Source organism: Etheostoma cragini, chromosome 4 (genome assembly GCF_013103735.1).
Source record: "Etheostoma cragini isolate CJK2018 chromosome 4, CSU_Ecrag_1.0, whole genome shotgun sequence".
Classification (NCBI taxonomy): Eukaryota; Metazoa; Chordata; class Actinopteri; order Perciformes; family Percidae; genus Etheostoma; species Etheostoma cragini.
In genome coordinates, this window is record NC_048410.1 from 4,050,393 (window position 1) to 4,070,271 (window position 19,879).

General features: G+C 41.5%; 1 protein-coding gene across 11 annotated transcripts in view; it reads left to right on the plus strand.

The window, feature by feature from the left end:
• Positions 1-19,879, plus strand: part of LOC117942794 (protein 4.1-like) — an 80,829-nt gene that overhangs the window by 54,535 nt on the left and 6,415 nt on the right. The window contains exons 10-20 of one of the 11 annotated variants that reach the window (XM_034868446.1): positions 857-954; positions 1,108-1,283; positions 1,996-2,222; positions 2,652-2,687; positions 4,633-4,668; positions 7,072-7,218; positions 8,321-8,407; positions 8,686-10,092; positions 12,326-12,376; positions 13,431-13,790; positions 14,252-14,380. In XM_034868446.1, the coding sequence (XP_034724337.1) occupies positions 857-954; positions 1,108-1,283; positions 1,996-2,222; positions 2,652-2,687; positions 4,633-4,668; positions 7,072-7,218; positions 8,321-8,407; positions 8,686-10,092; positions 12,326-12,376; positions 13,431-13,790; positions 14,252-14,380 (2,754 nt within the window). The remainder of the gene's footprint in view (positions 1-856; positions 955-1,107; positions 1,284-1,995; positions 2,223-2,651; positions 2,688-4,632; positions 4,669-7,071; positions 7,219-8,320; positions 8,408-8,685; positions 10,093-12,325; positions 12,377-13,430; positions 13,791-14,251; positions 14,381-19,879) is intronic. The other 10 variants (XM_034868453.1, XM_034868447.1, XM_034868452.1 and 7 more) reach the window with 10 other exon arrangements.

Genomic DNA, 19,879 nt, shown 5'->3' on the forward strand with positions numbered 1-19,879 from the left:
TTGAACTCAGGTGTGGACAACCACAGTTATAGTATGTTTTAACAAGGGGGGCAATCACTTTTTCACACAGGGCCATGACGGTTTGGATTTTTTTTCACCTTTAATAATAAAAACCTTCATTTACAAATTGCATTTTTACAGTTTACTTGTGTTGTCCTTGACTATTGTTTAAATTGGTTTGATGTTCCGAAACACTTAAGTGTGACAAACATGCAAAGGAACAGGAAATGAGGAAGGGGGCAAACACTTTTTCACACCACTGTACCTCCAGGTTTTGCTCATCTGCACAGCCAGAGTTTTTATTTTTAAATCCTCATTGTGCTGTGCAGCGCTGCAGCTTATCTTCCATGCTGAGCCTCAGTTTGACAGGCTGTCTGGGCCAGACCTAGTCAAGTGACAGTGCCACACAGTGAGCCTGTGATCAAGCCAAATAAAGAGCCCCTTTAACAGAGCGGCTGCAGCTGCAGCCACAGCCAGAATAGAGGGATAAAGATTGTAAATATAGAGACATGAAATAGTTTCCTCCCAATTGCTCCAAGTCTCTGAAACATCCCATGTTATCCTTCCTCTGCCTTGATCTGCTCCTTTAAGTCCAGTTGGCAAAATCCATGTTCTAAATGTAGTTGCTTATGTAGTAGTAGTATCTATGCAAGCACAAAGTATAGACGGCTTTATTGATTGGGTCGAGTGTTCATGTAAGTATGAGATGTATGAATTTTTTATAAATGTATTAGGTTGCCCTTAACTTTAGTCCACGGAGAAGTGTTACTTACTTCAGAGTAAAAAAAACTGATGGTGTACCCCCATCTCCTTTCTTCACATTTATCTCTGTCTCCCTTTCCTCTTTCCTATCCAGTATGAGCAGTTTGAAAGTACAATTGGTTTTAAGCTTCCTAACCACAGAGCGGCCAAGAGGTTGTGGAAGGTCTGCATTGAGCATCACACCTTCTTCAGGTAAGATTAGATCTGGCCTGATAGTTGAAAGATCCCCCTTTAAAGCCTATCAAGGAAAACAAAACATGTCAATTTTTACAGTTTCATCAGGTACCACCACACTCATGCTGTGTTTTGTTACATGGTGCACTTTTACCGCCTCTGTTTTCACAGGCTGGTTTCTCCAGAGCCGCCTCCCAAGGGCTTCTTGGTGATGGGTTCAAAGTTTCGATACAGTGGAAGGACACAGGCTCAAACCAGACAGGCCAGCGCTCTTATAGACCGACCTGCTCCACACTTTGAGCGTTCCACCAGCAAGAGGTACCTGCTGTCCAGGAGCTTGGACGGAGGTGAGGTCCACAATAGATCCGTTTTGGGAGGGGGGTGGGGAGTGTCTTTTTGAACTTGAAGTTGCAGTTTTGAGATGGTCTTTTAAAGAAATGGTTGAACATTTCTGAGAATGTGCCTTTTTGCTTTCTTGCAGAGATGTAGTGGCAGCCAAAAGACAGCTATCCTAACTTTGCATAAAGGAACTGTCCTGTACATAAGCCTCTGTTTTTTTCATTTTTTCTGTAGACAGAGCCAAGCTAGGCTGGACATGAAAGATAATAGTGATCCTTTCACACCTTCCCTGCTTGGTTTGGTTCAAACTCTAACTCTGGTGGTGCATTTTATGACCATAGTTTTATATCCATATACTGTATATATTTTTGGCCCTGTCCTTACATTTTCTGTATCTGTCAATACAAGTTTGATCTGACACTTCTTTACACAGCAGGATAAGATAAATACATATACATCTGAAGTGTAACTTTGTAGACTTTGCACACCTTATTTTTCACAGGTTTTGTAATCTAAAAAAAAAGGTCCTGGTTCCTATCTATTAAGTTTATCATCTTAATTTGTTGTTCTGATATCAAAGATTAACTGGAGAGTAAATTAACCAAACTAGAGGTTTGAAAGCGGCCTTAACATATTTCCCAAATTTTCCAGCTAAAGCTTTAAAACCCCCATATACAGTTGAACTCTGACTTGTTTCATGTAATAATTCCACTCTTCTAGCAGAGTTCTCACGGCCAATTTCAACCACGTGTGAGAACCATGACGGACTAACCCACCGCAGCGTCAGTGAACAGCGTCACCTCCACAGCCCGTCTGTGTACGAGCAGGAGACCGAGCTGGAGCCCAGTTTAGAGCAGGACGAGGAAGACAAGGACCAAGAGCGGAGCGAGGAGACGGAGCAAGAATACGACGGCGATGTCACTCCAAGCAGAAAGAAAGAAATCCTGGTAGTAAAGACATTATACATTAAATTTGACAAACATTGAAGTGGATTTTTACGGATGGTCCAAAATGTATAGAGCTTTAGTCTCCTTGACAACAATTCCGGCCTTGGTGCAGGGACATGGCATGGACTGCAGGGATGTTGATGTAAATAGATACAGCACAAGCTTCTCAGGCCAATTTAGATTTATCCACCAGCTGGGGCATAATGTTGGTGCTGCTTATGGTGGATTTAGCATTTACTAACTCTTCTCCTTTCACTCCTATTCCCTCAGGCTTATATGCTTATACTGCACTGCTCATATATCCCGCTGACAGCTTTATAGTTTTTAACCATTTCTCATTTTTGCTGAGAAATGTAAGCTCAAGCCTAGCCTGCTCACTTGCTAACATGCTATTTCTTTTTTTGTTTGTTAACTCTTGCTGGCGATAAGGAGGAGGCTGGGTCACCAGTTGACAGTAAACAGGAGGTATTTGGTTTCTGGTGATTTGGTCTCTGTCTGTCTGTACACCTTCTGTCTTTATTCATCCATAATTAAGTATATCTGTCTAATTGTTTCTCATTCTGTCTGTGATCCGCTGTCCAACTGTGACAGTTGACCCTGTCTGTCATGTAACAAACTATGCTGCATTGCACCATATGACACAGGTGGGGGACTCGAGTTGCACGACTTGACTCAACTTGAGGACTTGCTTGACTAAATTGATAAAAGACTTAACTTGACTTTGACTTGAAACAGATGACATAAAAAGGACTTGACTTTTTTTTAGTGTAATAGCCCGTATATTTTTGAAGGTATGGAGAAGTAACGTTTTGTTTTCCTGCTATAAGCGCCACCCTGCCATGTTGCTAGGCAACCTTCCAGAGCGCGGCAGACCAGCAGAGGCAAACGCAGGAGGTGGCCGTCGTGAAAGGGATTATGCCTAAAAAACTAAAAATCTGGTTTAAGGTGTTTTGTAGTCTATGCTAGTTGAAAAACAACAAAAAAACAGCTGTGTGCAAGTATTGCAATTCCAAAATTAGGGACACAACAACCACCAAATCCAAATGTATCCGTCATTTCAAGCAAAGCACACAAAGCAAAGCACACAAATGTAACGTTACATGAATGTGTATTTTAGATAACAACATTTTTTTTTTTTTTGTGACTTGCTTGACTTATAAAAGGGACTTGAATTGCTTTATTTTCCCTACAGTGACTTAAGACTTGCTTGCAACTTGAAGGTTAAGCCTTAAGACTTGCTTGTGACTTGCATGTGTGTGAGTAATGGCGCTGACACACCGACCCAATTTTTGGCCATCGTATAGTCTGGTGAGGTTGGTGACTCAGTCTGTTTGGTGTGTTCCGTGCCGTCGTCAGTCGGTAGAGCCATTGGCTTTAATTTGGGCTGATATGACTTGTTGAATCAGTAGACAGTCGGACTCAAAGACCAATCTGATTGGTGGAGTGCTAGCCCTTGCCTGGTGAATCAGTGCACTTAATCAGTGCATCTTAAAAAACTTACTGGAAAAGACGAGTGGGATGAGCGTGATGAACGCCTCTCAAAATCTGACAAAAAAATCTATCAAACTGACCTTTGTCGATCAAAAAAACAGACGGATTCAGCAACTGCATGGCCTAGTTCTTGCTTAAAATGTTTTCAGAAACACATTTCAGTGAACTATTTTTGTAAAAGATGAGATTGTACTCCGAAATCTTTGAAATTCTGGGAAAAAGCCAGACCCATGTGACTCGTTCGTCATTTTTGGTTTACATTTTTTGGCCGACAAAACAGATTAGCGCCACTTGCTGTTATGGAGACATATTATGTCTACCACAAGTGCAGAATGTACGCTCAAGTCGGAGTCTCTTTGATGTGTTCCAAGGCTACTTTTGGACCGGCGGGAGCAAAACGATCAGCCCACTGCCTTTTCTGCCAACTTACTCCCATCTCTGCCATATGCACAAGTAACGCTGCTAAGGTGGTGTCTGGGTTTAGTTGTCATAGACAAGCATCCCAGCAAATATTCCGACAGTGATTGGTACACCGAGGACACGTTAAAACTTCAATACGACATGGAAAAAGCGCTTTGGAAACCAGTTTGAACTGATGTAGGAAATTATATCAAATTGATAAGAGAAGTTTTGATAGCTACAAAAAAACCCACTTTTATGTTAATGGTATATTTGCTATGCATGTATTCCAAAATGTCTACTTGGATGCATTTCCAAATTTGTCTTGGCACTATAACAAGTGGACAAATCTAGCCCTCCTGTCTGTCTGCCTGTTTGTCTGCCTGCCTGTCCTCTGACTGACTTACCTTCCACCATGTGTCTGCATCTGACCTTGTTCCTGCACTCTCTGACCCTGCACTCTTCACCTCTGACGCCTCTTGTGCTCGCCCCTCCTCCTGTCCCAACTCGTCCTTCTCAGTTGGACCAGGAGGCCACTCCTCGGCACAAACAGGAGGTACAGGTTCCTGTCTTCAGCCCTGTCTTTTTTGTTGTGTGTGCCGCTGTCCACAGCTTTATTCTTTGGAGTTTTTTTTTTTTTATTGAGAGTTTGCCTGCACCTTGCACCAAAGGATATTTTTTGTATTTCTTCAAAATGTCATACATTTGAAACATCCCTCTGTTGTGGGCACAGAATACTTTCAGATTGTACCTTTGAAAGTCTCCAGTGAAAAGCTCTCTGTTATCAATCAAAGGAGAGAAAGTATGTCATTCAGAATCCTACTTAAGTAATGCGTTTTGCAGAAATATAACCCCTGTGACTGAAATATGCTTTTCAGTGTGGATCAGTAGGCTTTCAATGGGTTCTTTCGACTTTATTAGCATTGATACAGCCTCTTAGTACCATTTTAGAACATAGTTGTAATTTAGTAAAATGCAACTGCACATCAAAATACATCATATATGCTACACAGAGTAGAATTGAGGCCAAGCAAGGTAATGGATGAATGAAATCTTTTTTGCATCTTTTCATTATTTTTTTGTAAATACGGGTCTGCCTGTAAAACAAGATTATGAAAATAGTTAATAGAGAAACATTATCAAAGTCAAGAATGCATATTTTATGCCTAAAATAAATAAGAAGTATTGTATTGTAAAAAGAATGTGCATTTTACCCAACCTTAAAGTGAAGACAGTTTACATTATTATTTTGTAAGTACTAATGCATCAATGCTTAAGATGCAATTTTCTCTTCTAGCTGATAAATGTTGACTAGTTTGAAATCACTTTGAATACAGTTATCTAGTCCAGTGGTTCCCAACCTGGGGGCCAGGCCCCCTCCAGTGGGTAACAAGGTAGATCTGGGGGATCATAAGCCCATTTGTATTTAAGTTTTGGGCTTTTCTTTCTTGTGAAAATATTCTGATATTCTGACCTCTTCTGGTCTTGTCATATAAATGAAACCACCTGAGAAGTTTGGAAGGTTTGCATTACATTTTGAGGTATGTCTCAAAATGTAATGCAAACGACTCTTAGACCATCTTAAATGCGACATCTGCTCCAACTAAAGACTATCGTCACTATTCATCACTACAATACATTTAGCCTCAGAAGGAAGTCTGTGTGGGGTGGCCTATAGCCAACTTGACTATCCTTGTAGGGTGCCATGTCATTTCTCCAAGGCTCCATTGTTCCAACCTTTCAATAACCCGAAAAAATTCCCTATGGTCCTACAGCCCACTAGTCCAATGTCCCTTTATTTTGAAAAAATAAACCCTTTGCTCCAACACCCCATTGTTACAACCATGTAGCTAGCCTTTTGTGGATCACTTACCATAATCTAAAATCTGAATCAACACTAACAAAATTACTTTTCTCTATTCTATAAACACATTTAAATGTTTATCCAGCCCAATCCACACAATCTCTGCCCCGGTTTGCGTGCCGTTTAGTTTCCCAAATTCCCCGTAACGTAACCCCATTTGTACAGGTCCTGTCCCCTGACCAATCAGATATCCTAATCTCAACCACTCAAGGTCAACTGCTTAACCCCAACCAATTGGCTATCCTAACCCATACAAAAAGTCTATATGGTCGGTTGGATGTTGGAGCAGAGGGGTTATTTTGTCAAAACAAAGGGATGTCGGACTAGTGGGCTGTAGGACCAAAGGGAAATTTTTGGGTTGTTTAGAGGTCTGAACAATGGAGCATTGTAAAAAATGGGCAGTCCCCCTTAGAGAGTACGCCCCATGTAGGCTCAGTTCTTGCCAGCAGCCTGTGTTTGAATCCGATGCAAGGCCCTTTGCTGCGTGTCAATTCCCCCCTCTCTTTCCCCTGCTTCCTTTCTCTCTTCAGTTGTTCTAATTAAAGAAAGCCCTGAAAAAAATCTTTAGAAGGAAGTTTGTGGATTGTGTCCCCCATTGCATTTGTCAATATGAACATGAGGAATGATTAGCGTAACCAAAAACTGTATGTTTTAACGCAAGTACATTTTCCACTACCGACTGTCATCACTCCAGTCCAACCAAAATTCATTTTATTATCCAAGGGTATGATGTCACACATTAATTTCTTCATGCATCAACTTTGCAATGAGTGCTTGATTGTCTTAAAAACTAATTCAGTTGTAACTAATTGTTTGTGTTTCCTGTGAGCTGCAGTAGCATCTTAAATGTCATTGCTCACCATGCATCATGGAGTAGTAAAACACCAGCAAATCTGTCGTCAACATAAGTGTAAGCAATTCACTCCGCATCTTCTCCTGTGTATATGCAGTGTTATCGCACATCCCGTTCAGTCGTGCATATCGGATGTGTTGATTGGTAAGTCCTGCTGTTGAGAAGAATGTTGACGTCCTGCTAATGCACGCCCGCTTCTCTTTCCGTCTTGTTCTTCTTCTTCTTCCCGCATTATCCTCCAGTTTCTGGATAAGTCGAAGGACGTCTTGCTGAAGCACCAGGCCAGCATCAACGAGCTGAAGAGAACCCTGAAGGAGCCGAACAGCAAGCTGTCGTACCGTGAGAAACTGTCATCCACCTCTCCAACTGGCACACCAGAGAAGAAGGCTGTGAGTAGTGGCTTAGGCTTGGGGGGGGGGGGGTTGTGTGGGTTCATATTAGTCCACTATGGTTAATATCTCAAATCCAGGGAGCTCTGATGCTTGACGTTCCATTAAAGAGCATTGATATTCCCATCTGGCTGCTGTCATGTTGAATTGCTCTTTTTGCTGCTTGATTCAAGGCGAAACATGTTTTTTAGTTTTTGTTTTCCTACAGGCAGTTCAAACATGTACCTCCTGTGCAAATACATTCTAGCTCACAAGAACAAACTGGAAACATCTGCAGTTTATTTTAAGAAATGTGTATAATGTGCATTCTGCGTCTCTCTGTCGTACCGGAATAATTCTGAGAATATCTCAGAGGTACTTGAAGCTGACTGACAAGTAGCACAGAAGGAAGCATCTTGATGAGATTAAGTGTCAAGATGTTTTTGACAACATATGTGAGGCACTTGAGAAATAATTATCTATATTTTTTTCATTTTCCCTGATTGCCACACAGAGACACAGTTTCGTTTTATGCCAGATCACAAAAGCTCTCGAGCTTTGATCACATTTGTAAAGATTTGTGCACTGAGATTGTAGTCTTCAGGTAGCATAGTTCTGTTTTTGCCGGTGCCTAAATTGTCTTCAGGCAATCTCTCAACTGTGGTCTGGGATGATCAGATTATGCAGATAGAATGTTAAAAGTTGTCTGCGGCAGAAAATGTAATATGCCGTGTGTCTCATTCCAGGTAAGGGGGAAAGGGGAGGTATCCTGTTTGACTGACAGTCGAAGGCTGGGGAAGTCTCTGTGCTCTAAGATTCAGTCGATCGCAACTCTTTGATGTAGTCACAGAAAAAAAACATTTGCATTGCAAATGCCTTCTGATTTGGTAATGTGGCTATGGTGGCTGTCAGGACTACAGGATTGCAAGTTCATTAAAAAGTTTCTTCAGGAACTCATTTCAGTCCTGTTAGCACCGATTCTTTCTGCCTTCCTCATTTTCTAGCTTTTGCATGAAATGGTTTATTGTGCGTCTTGCGAACTTACTCCTTCATTTCGATACTGAGCTCTAACGTCTGTTCTTCCTTCTCTTTTGAACTCTCTCCTCTGCCTCGCCTCGGCCAGTTGGTGGGCCGAGCAGTGGGAAAGGACCCTGATAACAGCCAGTCTGTTGAGGGTTTCTTCCAGAAGACTGTGGTGACTTCACCTGAGGTTGCACATCTCTCACTCTAGCATTTGTGGTTTGGTGAAATTCACTGCCTACTGTGCATCATTATCATTCATATGTCTATATTAAAAAAAAGCAATACTACCACATATTGTACAATAAATCCTCTACATTTAATGTTTACCAAAACTTTACTACGTATAATTTTACATTGTGTACATTGTGTTCCCCTTTGTGTGATTCAAATGATTGCGTAGATGTCATTATTTGCATCAGCTGTGCTTGGCATGTCTAACTGTGTTTAATCTATACCAACATGTAGGGCTCAGAGGAATGGGTACTGATTGAAAAACAAGAAACTTATCAACAGGACCATGACTGGAAAGCAGAAGAAAAGAACAAATCTCTTGCATCTGATTCCTCTTGGGAGAAAAAGGAGCTGGAAAAAGAAATAGACGTTACCAGGATGATACAAACAGAGGTAACGGGGTATGGCCGAAAAGAAATGAAAAGCCATATTGATGAATTTTCATCAACACAATCATCCAGAGAGGCAGACGAATGCTGTGAGCCACAGCCGGCTAGCAAAAGCCGCTTTGTGATTCAATTATCTGAGAATGCAGACTTGTTTCAAGACACATCTCAAAGTAAACCATCTCAAGCCTCAGACCCTGAGGCAGAAAATGATGTGGCCCCGGGCTCATTTCAGATAAAAGAACGCAAAGCTTCTAAATCAAGGAAAAAGAGGAGACCCAAGAGCTTAAACCTGGGAATGCCTGCTGAGCTCATGTACAGGAAAGAAAGCAGTGATTCTACTGAAGATGAAAATGAGCAATCAGACAACAGTCCTGAAAAAACCTCTAAAGCAGGAAATGAATCATCCCCGGTGAAGATGATCAAAGATGATCAGACATCAGGAAAGGATCAGTCTGTCAGGGTCTATAAAGACCACCAACAAGAGGCTGTATCCAAAGGTGAAAGCAGGGAGGTATCCACTGAAGAAACAGAGCAGGTAAAGAGAAAAGTGAGCCAGTTTGGGCCAGATGATATTGATTCAGGTTTGATAAACGGACCCGGAAAGGTAGAACATGATAGTTCGTTATCAGGTGTGAAAGGGGAGTGTGTGATGAAGGTGCGAGGGAAGGGCCTTATTGACAACAAAGAGCTAGCTGAGGTAAAACTGCGACAGGTTCGGACGCATGAGAGAAAGATCAGTAGTTCTGGGGGAGAGGATATTGAGGGTGTCATGGGAGACAGAGGTCAGAGGACGTCTGTTCTGAGATTGTCAGACAGCAGCTACCAGTCGGAAATCTCCAGGATTGTTCCTCTCAAGCCAGAGCGGTCAAAAAGCATAGCGTGTAAGGATGAAAGGGACAGGACAGGACAGGACGAGCCCACACGGGTCATCAGAAGAGAATATCGCTGGTCAGTCGGCTCTCCAGAGGGATCCTCGGACCTCGCCTGGACTGACCCAGCCGCCTTCCATCCGATATTCGCCACAGATCTGGAGGGTATCGCTAAAACAGAACATCCTGATGATAGCTATCAGTCTGGTAGAGGACCTACAGAGAGTCAGTCTTTTGGCTCTAAGATGTCAGTGCTTCCCAAAATGGCTCCTCCCGCCCCGCCAGTGAAAACACAGAAGGCCAGAGAGTCTGGACTAATACTGAGGAACAGCCGTAATGCCGGCAGGGAGCCGAGCCTGGACGCAGCCAAGAAGAGACACTCGGTAACTCTGTTTGGCATCTGCTTTTCTGTCATTGGAATAAAAGCATCGCATGAGCTTCAGACAGACTCGCACGCCATATTTCTTTTTTTTCTACGTTTTTAAGTGACTTGAAACATCCATTGCCTGTTTGTGCCTGTTTGAAGAGCAGGAGGAGCGGTACTTTTGCTCCGACCTGTGGCAAAATAAAGTCTAAAAGTTGGGACATTTTCCCACACGGAAACTCAATTTATCCCCTCCCATTGCCCTCAACATGCACCAAGCTGTCTGGCAAATCTGTACAGCTCACCACTGGCTGTAAAATTAAAAAAAACGAAAAGGAAAAAAAGACAAAAATCAATGTTTTGGTTGTTGGTTTGTCTTCCCGTTCTCTAGCTTGTGAGCCTCAAATTTCCTTCCAGCTCACGTTGTTCTCTGTCTGAGGGTGGATAGGAAAGAAAGACATAGTATTCGCTCCGATGACTTTTGCACATCTCCATGTCATTTTCATACTGGAAGTACAAAACATATGATTTATTGCACACTAATTTGAGGAAGAAAGGGTGAAAAGTACTGTCATCCATTACTTTGCAAGAGACAGCTATTATATCCCAAAATTAGAGATAAATGGAGTATAGAATTGGTCTGGGCACAAATGATTGAGAAACTACATCAATCTGATGACCTTGCATCAACTGAATTAACAAAATATCCCTAGAACCTTCTGATTGGTTAAAAAAACTCATAAATCAGATGCAGTAGTCTCCTCTGGATAGAAAAGTAAGTGAAGTAAACACATTGGTTCCCCCAACTGTGAACCCCCAGCAGGCAGTGAGCAGCCAGACACCACAGCTCAGTGCCTGACACAGTCAGATTTGCTGCTTTCATTTCACTGTTGATATCATTAGGCGCTTGCACGCGTTTGGCACTGGAATGAAAGGAATTTGAAGTGAATAGATGTGACAGCTTTCATCACTTCCCACCTTTTCATCTGAGTCAAACGCCTGCATATATTGGATAAAACAGACATGAGAAGAGGTGTTGCGTAGCTCTCGGTGTGCAAACGACCTCACAGGCGAGTGATAATCTTAGCAAGATCAGATTGGACTCGGGGAGTGTGAGAAAATATTAGGGGGAAACTCCAAACATGTGGGCCCATTCACAAAGTCGTTTTGACAGGCTTTGAAATGCACCGCGGCACCTTTTTATTGGACATGTATCAATATTTTTAGACAATAATATGTGAATACTCCCTTATTGAAATTCGAGGTGCGTAGCATTGCAACACTTTCTCAGTTGGTCAATGAACGGCTGCTGCTATGCTGAAAACCTACTCATAATACAAACTGCATGATAATCTTGTCCTGCCTCTGCTAACTCTAAGAAATAACGCTGGCTGTAAATGTTGATTTTGTTGCTCACCTCTTTTCTGTCCTCTCAACTGCATTGCTGTGTGCTAATGTAGAGCATTGCTTGAAATTTGTGCCTGAATCCATTTGGACATGACTGGATCTGAACTAGGGTTGGACCTCGTTTGGAATTTAACAATTCTGATTCCAATTCTTCCTTTCGATTCCGGTTGTAACTGATTCTTAATTCTAATTCTTTGAGGGGTGGAGTTGAAACGGGTCACATGCTTATTTCAAAATTTATTTTGATTCATTGGTGGGTTTCAGTTTTACTGCGCTTTTTCAACATAAAATTAAGCCACACTAGAGCGCCCCTCTCTGCGCTCCATGGATGCAACACAACAAGCACCTGGCTGCTTTGGAAACCAAAACTTGCACATATTAAATTTGGAACCGATGATCAGATTTGAAACTCCAAATTGAAATCCTCCAATTGATTCCAATAAAGAAACAATTCCACTGGAATTGTAATTTTAAAAACAATTCCAGGTAGGAATGGATTCTCCATGCCCAACCCTAATCTCACTGGGTCTGGCTGGATTTCTCAACTAAACTTGGGTTTGAGTCATTTTAAAGAACTTAAAAAAATACTGAATTATTAGCTACTTTGAAATGTCTGGCTAATATTAAGATTTGGAGGGTAACTGGGCACTACACCAGGGTCCCTAGTTTAGGTTGGGAATGAAATATCTTGGGCTCAGAACACACTGAGTACGTATCTTCAGGCTCCAGTCAAGCTCTGCTGTTGGGATTTCTGTCTGTGTGGTGGTCTGTCAGTCCACTGACCGCTTCAGCTTGTGCTAACCATTAGATGCTCTCTCTGCTCTTTCCTCTGCTTCCCCCTGCAGGAGCCTGTCTCCACTCCTGCCATTTATGAAGAGCCGTTTGCTGATTTCAAGGTTATTCATTCACATTTTAACCCACCGTCATATGCTCCACCCATCATCTCTTTTCCTCTCTGGGTAAACTGCATGCCCTCCAACTGACTGCACCACTTTCTCATGCTGTATAAAACAAGGATGAAGAATGCTACTTTTCACAGGCTATTCCGTTGCAGTCATCCATCATCACAAGTTTGAATTGAATGTGTGGGTGGAAAACAAAACCCCTTGTGCTTGGCTATTGCTGACATGATTTAGTTTTTACTGTGGTCTAATTAGCTGGTGAACATTTAATTAATGGCATTACTTTAAATGAGCTGCCTCAGGAGCTTTATTGTAGTTCAGTGGTTCCCAGTTTACAACTTACAAACAGAGCTGCTCGGCTTCTAAACCCTCGCCAAAGGTTGCATGTAAGTTCTTTGTCTTCCCCTTGTTTTATTCGAATGCTTTTAGTGAGCTGGTGCATGTAAAGGCAGAGAGTAGTGACCCCACAAGCTATAAAGTTGAGTTTTGTCTAAGTTGAGTCTGACTAGGATGCATAACATTTCATTTCATGCCTTTTTAGGCTTATTAGTTTACCCAGAAATCATTATCATACGTAACACCCAAATGGAAATACTGCACTCTTGGATAATTGTTAGAGATTGCTTAGAGAAACATGTTCCTTGTCTTTTCTGTTGATTTTCACCTAGTTTCTTAAAGAAAATAAACTTTCTTTTGATCATGTACGTTAGCAGTGTTTTTTCGCCATCATTATTGGATATAGCTGCTGCCTCATTTATTTAAATGGGAAAATACATAGTGGACAAATTAAATACGGTGATTACTTTGAACATAGCTTCAGCTAAGGCTATACATAGTAGCAAGACAAATAGACCTCAAGAAGTTGGATTCTGTATATTCAGGATACATTGCATGTACAATGGCTCTGATTTTGAATCCCAGCAAACACAATACCCCCGAAAACACAAGGATGATACTACCATCCCATTCCATGTCATCTTCGTCATCCATCTATCTGCAGTTATGATGTAACCTTAGAGTGGTGATCATGTGTCTGTACCCGCCCCAGAAGGAGCTCGGGGACAGGAGGCCTCAGCCGAGCATAGCCTCGGAGGAGGAGCAGGAGCGGGACACGCTGGCCTGCATGAGGGAAAGCCACCTGGGCATCGAGCGCAAGTGCTCCAGCATGACGGTCAGCTCCACGTCCAGCCTGGAGGCTGAGGTTGACTTCACGGTCATCATGGACCTCCACTCCGGCGTGGAGGACTTCTCTAAGGGCATGTCGGAGCTGGGAGAGAGGGAGCGACAGCCCGAGGTGGGCCAGGAGGATTTTGAGGAGACGTCCAGGTTCTACTCTGCCCGTCTAATGGGCTCCCGGGACAAGTCTCCCATAGAGGAGAAGCTTCCTGAGGAGGGAAGACATCATGAGGTAGACCGATGAATGTATTCATCCTTCATGAGCATCACTCACTGGATTCAGCCTGCAAGGCTGGACTTGGTGCCATTAACTACCTGCTGCTGTTTAGATTATATTTTGTTGTTATTGGACCATTTCCCTTTGTGTGAATTGTGTTACATTTTTTTTCATGTTTCAACTTTGTTCCACCCTCTCCATGTTTTATTCTCTTTGTGTATGTATTATTTTATCAACCCATTTTATTTTTGTCAGCGTTTCTTTAAATTCCCCTGCCACTGCATCACCATTTGCATGTTTTCATCCAGCCGAACAATCAAATAAAAACAATTTTATTTCAGTGTTTGTTCCTTTTACATAATCAGTGTTCCAATGTTTTGTTGTATAATATATGCTGCTCATAATTAATGCCTTTTCTTTCTGTGAAGAAAAGTCGATGTTGACTGGCCTAACTGTACTGTTTGTATTTCACCCAGCCTCCTGTGGCAAAGAAAGATGCCAGTGCTGTGAGCGTGGCCCATATGCTGAAGAGGGGTGACACCAAGACGGAGACGCATACAAATGGATCGGAGGTCCACTCCAACATCATGAATGTCTCACCGCAGGTAAGCCACAATAAGAATATAATTAAACCTTAGTAAACTGTCACGGACAATGTGTTGCTGTCTGTTTTTTTTGTGTTGCTGTGTACTGATCCACTGTTCCAGCCAGTGAGCGAATTGGATGTAGCATTGCATCTTACAGTAAACCAAACATTAATTAGCGAAGCTATACTCGTTACCACTTTTGATGTCCTTAAAGTTAGCTGCATATTTTATTTGGACCCAATATTTGTGAAAGAATAAGTTTGACATTTTGGGAAGTACACATTGTTTTGTTGTTGTTGCTGAGAGTCAGATGAGATGATCGATCACTCTCATAATTGTCCAACATTAAGCTACAACCAGCAGCCTGCAGACTAATTAAATTATATATTGTTAGTATTTAAAAGGACACGTTATGGTTTTACAAAAGGTTATTCCAATTCCAGAATTTCTCCGTTGCCGAAGGGAATTTCGCCGGATTTCACTCATTCAGGCCGGATATCTGTTGCTTTGGGCTTTCTTTGTGTTGGCATTTTAAACTAAGGCCGATTTATGATGACTATGGTAAATGCTCCTCAGATCTCTGCAGGGTAAATCCAGATAACTAGCTAGACTATCTGTCCATTCTGAGTTTTCTGTTACACAACTAAAACAACTTTTGTACGTACACATTTCAATTCAATTCAGTTCAGTTCAATTTTATTCATAGTATCAATTCATAACAAGTGTTATCTCGAGACACTTTACAGATAGATTAGGTCTAGACCACACTCCATAATTTACAAGGACCCAACAGTTCTAGTATTTTCCTCCAGAGCAAGGAACAGTGCGACAGTGGTGAGGAAAAACTTCCTTTTAGGCAGAAACCTCGGACTGACCCAGGCTCTTGGTAGGCGGTGTCTGGCGACTGGTTGGGGTTAGAATGCAGAGTGGCAATAACGGTCACAAAAAAAAGAATAGTAGTTTGTAGTAGTTCATGGCATAGCAGGGCACTGTGCAGCATTACAAGGCACAGCAGGATGTAGCAGGGCACCGCAGATCGTGGCAGGATGTAACATGGCATCGCAGAACGTGTAGCGGGACCATGGCGACAGCAGCAAACATGATTTTGGAGCCTCCCTGATCCAAGGAGACATGCTGGGGGGAAAAGTACAGAAGGACTCCGGGGAATGACTCCCCAGAGTTTCACCAAAACAAATTCCATCCCGAGGCTGTTTTGCAGCAGGACCGCAGCTTTTCCCGGTGCCTAGCACCACCCAAGACAAATCTGATGGTTTAAAGAATGCCAATAAACCAACAAGATTTAACAACTTAATGAGCTTTAGGGGTGCTGGTAGGCAGAATCTGTTACCATCAGACAGAGCAAGGCTAGCTTGCATCCCTTGTCTCTAGTCTTTATGCTAATTTGCTGCTGGCTGTAGCTTCATAATCCAAAAGACATGCTCGTATCAATCTACTAATTTATCAGATATACCTTCACTTTTCCTCTTGTTCCTATTCTTTATGTCCTAATTTACATAAGAATGCTAGTCTCATACAATTTTAAGCTAACGTATTAGCTTAAAAAAGCTTAAAATAAAGCCCCCCCCCCCAAAAAAAAAAGACTTGCATTGAAAAATGAAATGTTTTTTCTGAGCTCTGAAGTTGGTCTTGATTAGAAGAGGAAGAATTTTCTTTGGGCCGCTGTGACACGAATCCCATATTCCCCAGACAGAGATGACATAATAGCACCATTATGAAGTGATTAAAGTATTGACAGTGTATTAATGAGGGTGATGAAAGCAGGTCTGAATGCCATTCACCTCCGCAGGCAAAGATTTGAGTGCTGGCTTAGTGTCCCACAGGTGCCCAATTAAAATGTAATCATTGCGGGGCTCTTCAGCCATTCAGCTAATGCTTTGGATGGACTCAGGCAATGATGTAGAGTGGGTGCCTTTGAAGTGCCAGATTAGGTTTAAATCCAATCTTCTAAGACATCAGAAAAGACGCCATTGGAGAGTGCATGTGCAGCAAATGGAGGATGACGTCATAGATGGGCTGAAAATTGCTCCAGCACCAACGTTGTTTAGCCAGCAGAGGGAGGCATGTGATGTCTCTCGAGTCTCTCGGTAGCACAAAGGACTGAATGCTGCCAGCTATCTGCATGTCAGCGACACCTTTTTAAATTTGGGTTGCATTGCCACCAGACTGTAATCGAAGGAAGTTGCTCATCTCAAGGATTGTCTTCATAGACTGTTCATCACGTGTACACGTTTGATTGTCAGTCCATGGCTATGACATATGTTGTCAATACAAAACCTTTTACAACTCATCTTGGTAAAAATATGCACACATTCCTCCTGCATAAAGATAAAGAGATTAAATCCCATTTTTCAAAGTATCTTGATAGTTATTGCTTAGACCAGGGGTCTTTTTAGGCCAATTACCTCTTAGCTGAAAGACAGACAGAGCAGGGACCCCCTACTACATGCTGTATAAAATGAAGTTGCATATTAATCTTGGCCTACAATGAACTGTAGGGCGGCCTAAAGGCTTTACACATACATTTACATGGTACATCCAATACTAAGCTATTAAAACATTTATTATTGACAAAGTTATTTATTATTAAGACCTTGCAACCCCTCCTGAAGCTTTGGCGACCTCTAGTGGGGGACCTTCAGGTTGGGAATAATGCATTAGAAGCATTTACATGTGTCCCTTCAGTTGCTCTGAAGTGAGACTGTGGCTTTTAAGTGACAAATGAACACCTCCGGCCTCTCATTAAACCGTTTTAAAAAGCTGTGATTGTACTTTTGCTCATTTTAATACACTTCAATGAACACCATTTGTCTTCTACAGCGTCGCATGGTCTGGTATAACCAGTAGCTAATGGTTATGTTAGTTAACTCATCACTGCTGTGTTACTGACATTATTGTATCAGTTTGCTTAATGGCTCCATATTTCAGCAATGTCTCAGATATATGGTTTCTATCACAAAAGTACTGACAAGAAGTAAATGCACAAAACTACATCCAAATGATGTGTTTGTGGTTTTCTGCTTGTGGTTCCATAGGTAGAAATCGGGACTTTTCACCACAGGTGTAACTAATGGCATTACCGAAGGCTCCAGTCAGGGAGCCCTGTAGTGCCAGCATTAACACTCGAGCTTTGTCACGGCAGACATTTTGGCTCGTCATAGCAGGAAAGCACAGGTGAAACAAATGGTTTTAATTAATGATGGCTCAGTTCCATCAAGTGTCTCAGTAAGCCGTGACAGTGAGCCAGCAAGCACAATACTAGAGCCCTGGAAGTATGGAATATGTTTGCTAAGTATTTTATCAATTACACCTGTGCTTTTCCTGCTATTATGACATGTCAAGGTATCTGCTGTGAACAAGGTCTTTACCCAGGGTAAATCCAAATTGTAGGCCTTAAAAAGACTTACATTTAAAAGATTGTGTTCTAGGTGTTAAAGTGCTCATATTATGCTTTTTGGCTTTTTCCCTTTCCTTTATTGTGTTATTTACTGTATCTTTTTGTGCACCGTGTAGGTGTACAAAGTGAAAAAGCCCAAAGTCCCCCCCAAAGGGACTTACCATCTCCAACAGAAAACACTGTTCACAAACTGCTCCGAACAGCTCTATTAGAGTCCAGCCTTTACTTCAGAGACTAACGTGTTTTACGTTACAATGCTCGCCTAGCTGCTAGAGTGGCACACCCTCATACTCTGCTTCTGACTTGCTAGTAGTCCTTACCTACTGTAGCTACTGCACACGTGTGACTTTCAAAAAAAGATGGAACAGAAGTGAGATCTCTCACTCTGTTTGAGAGCTCAACGCATAGGGTGAAAAGAAGAGCTGCAGCTATGTGCAGTACAACAAACAGCGTTGTAGTTCTTTTTTGTAGTCCAAGTAGAATTTGCTGTATTACGACTACAAATGAGACCAACATGCAACTTCGGCCAATCGGCTTTCGTGTTATTGGTGCAAGTCTCTTTTGGATTGTACCACCCACATAAAACAGATTTTATTCTTCTAGTATATGAAAGTGGAAGTTCAGCGATACTTGGCTCCAACAAACTGAATTTAGGGCTCATTTGATAAAGGTCTTACATTTTATTTATAATGGTCCTAAAAAGGTCTTTAAAAAAGTTTGACTTGGTGAAACCTGCAGAAACCCTAATACCAAGGCCCTGGAATTATGACAAGTAACTGTATTACAGTTAATAATTGGGTTATTTAATACACCTACAGTATTATTTTCCTGCCATGTTGGCTATAAAAAATGTTCTGTGCCGTGTTCCTATTCTATACTATATGCTGATTCTAAGCTGCTTTTGAGGACTGCATGTAGTGTGTGTGTGTGTAAAAGAAAAGGTGAGTATAAGTACAATCAAAGCAGACCGATAATAAATACGGTCCATTTTTGAGTGTGGTGCTGCACACTTTTCTCCCACAATGCAATTTAATATTACTTAGGAAAACAGTTGGATGTCCCTTTGTAAAGTTCAGTTGGCAGTAGCTTTACGAAGATGCAGTTTGATTGACATAAGTGTATTATTTCCTGTTAGTATAATGTATAGTATAGTATGTGGTCAAATATGTTTCTGCATACTAGCTTTTAAAACAGAATGGTAATCAGTATTTATTGCATACTGTATGTAGTATAGATTAGAGCCCGACCGATATATTGGTGGGTCGATATTATTGGTTGATATCAGGCATTTCCCGGACTACAGGTATCAGCATTTATAATGGGCAATAAAAAGAAAAAATGATTCTGATCAATGAATATTTAAAAAATAAAACGAAAATGGATGGTTAACCATAGTGTGATTATTGGCATCGCATAGTTTGTCCACCAGAGGGCGCTCTACAGCGTACCTTTTGGCAACACTCACATATTTTTTTTTGTTATTGTGGTTTTGTTAAACAGACTTTAAGTTTTATATTTTGAGTTTGTATTTTTATACATTTTGTCTATCAGAACTTTAATATATTTTAATGTTCTTTTGTTCTGATATTTTTATTTTAAAAAATGGGCCAAATGTCTCTGTGTGTGTTGTGCAAGGGGTTGCTTGTAATCAACCATCACTACAGTTCCCCACAGTGCTAGTAGTAGTAGTATCTCAGCATCTTTTGGCTCAATGCTCTGGTTTTATGGCCTTTTAAGCATCTCATTGGTGTTTTTATCATATTAATGTATCATATGACAACGTGAAACTGTTAGACGATGTGAAAGGGGTCGCTTATAATGACGAACCTACAGAGCATTATCACCTGAATCTGCCGCTCCCCTCAGCTTTACTATTGTTCGTTCACCCTCAAACCTCTCATTGTCTTGTTTCCTGGCGCAGCAGGCAGCTGTTTTCAGAGAAAATGCTCGGCAACCAATGCTAGACAACCTGCTTACCACCAAACAGACAAGGAAAGATAAAATTGGTCTTACATTTTTTGAGTGACCAGAACATAATTTCAAATGAAATACATGCTGATGTTTCTGCTGTAAATAAGTAACTGTTAGCTAACATATTAACC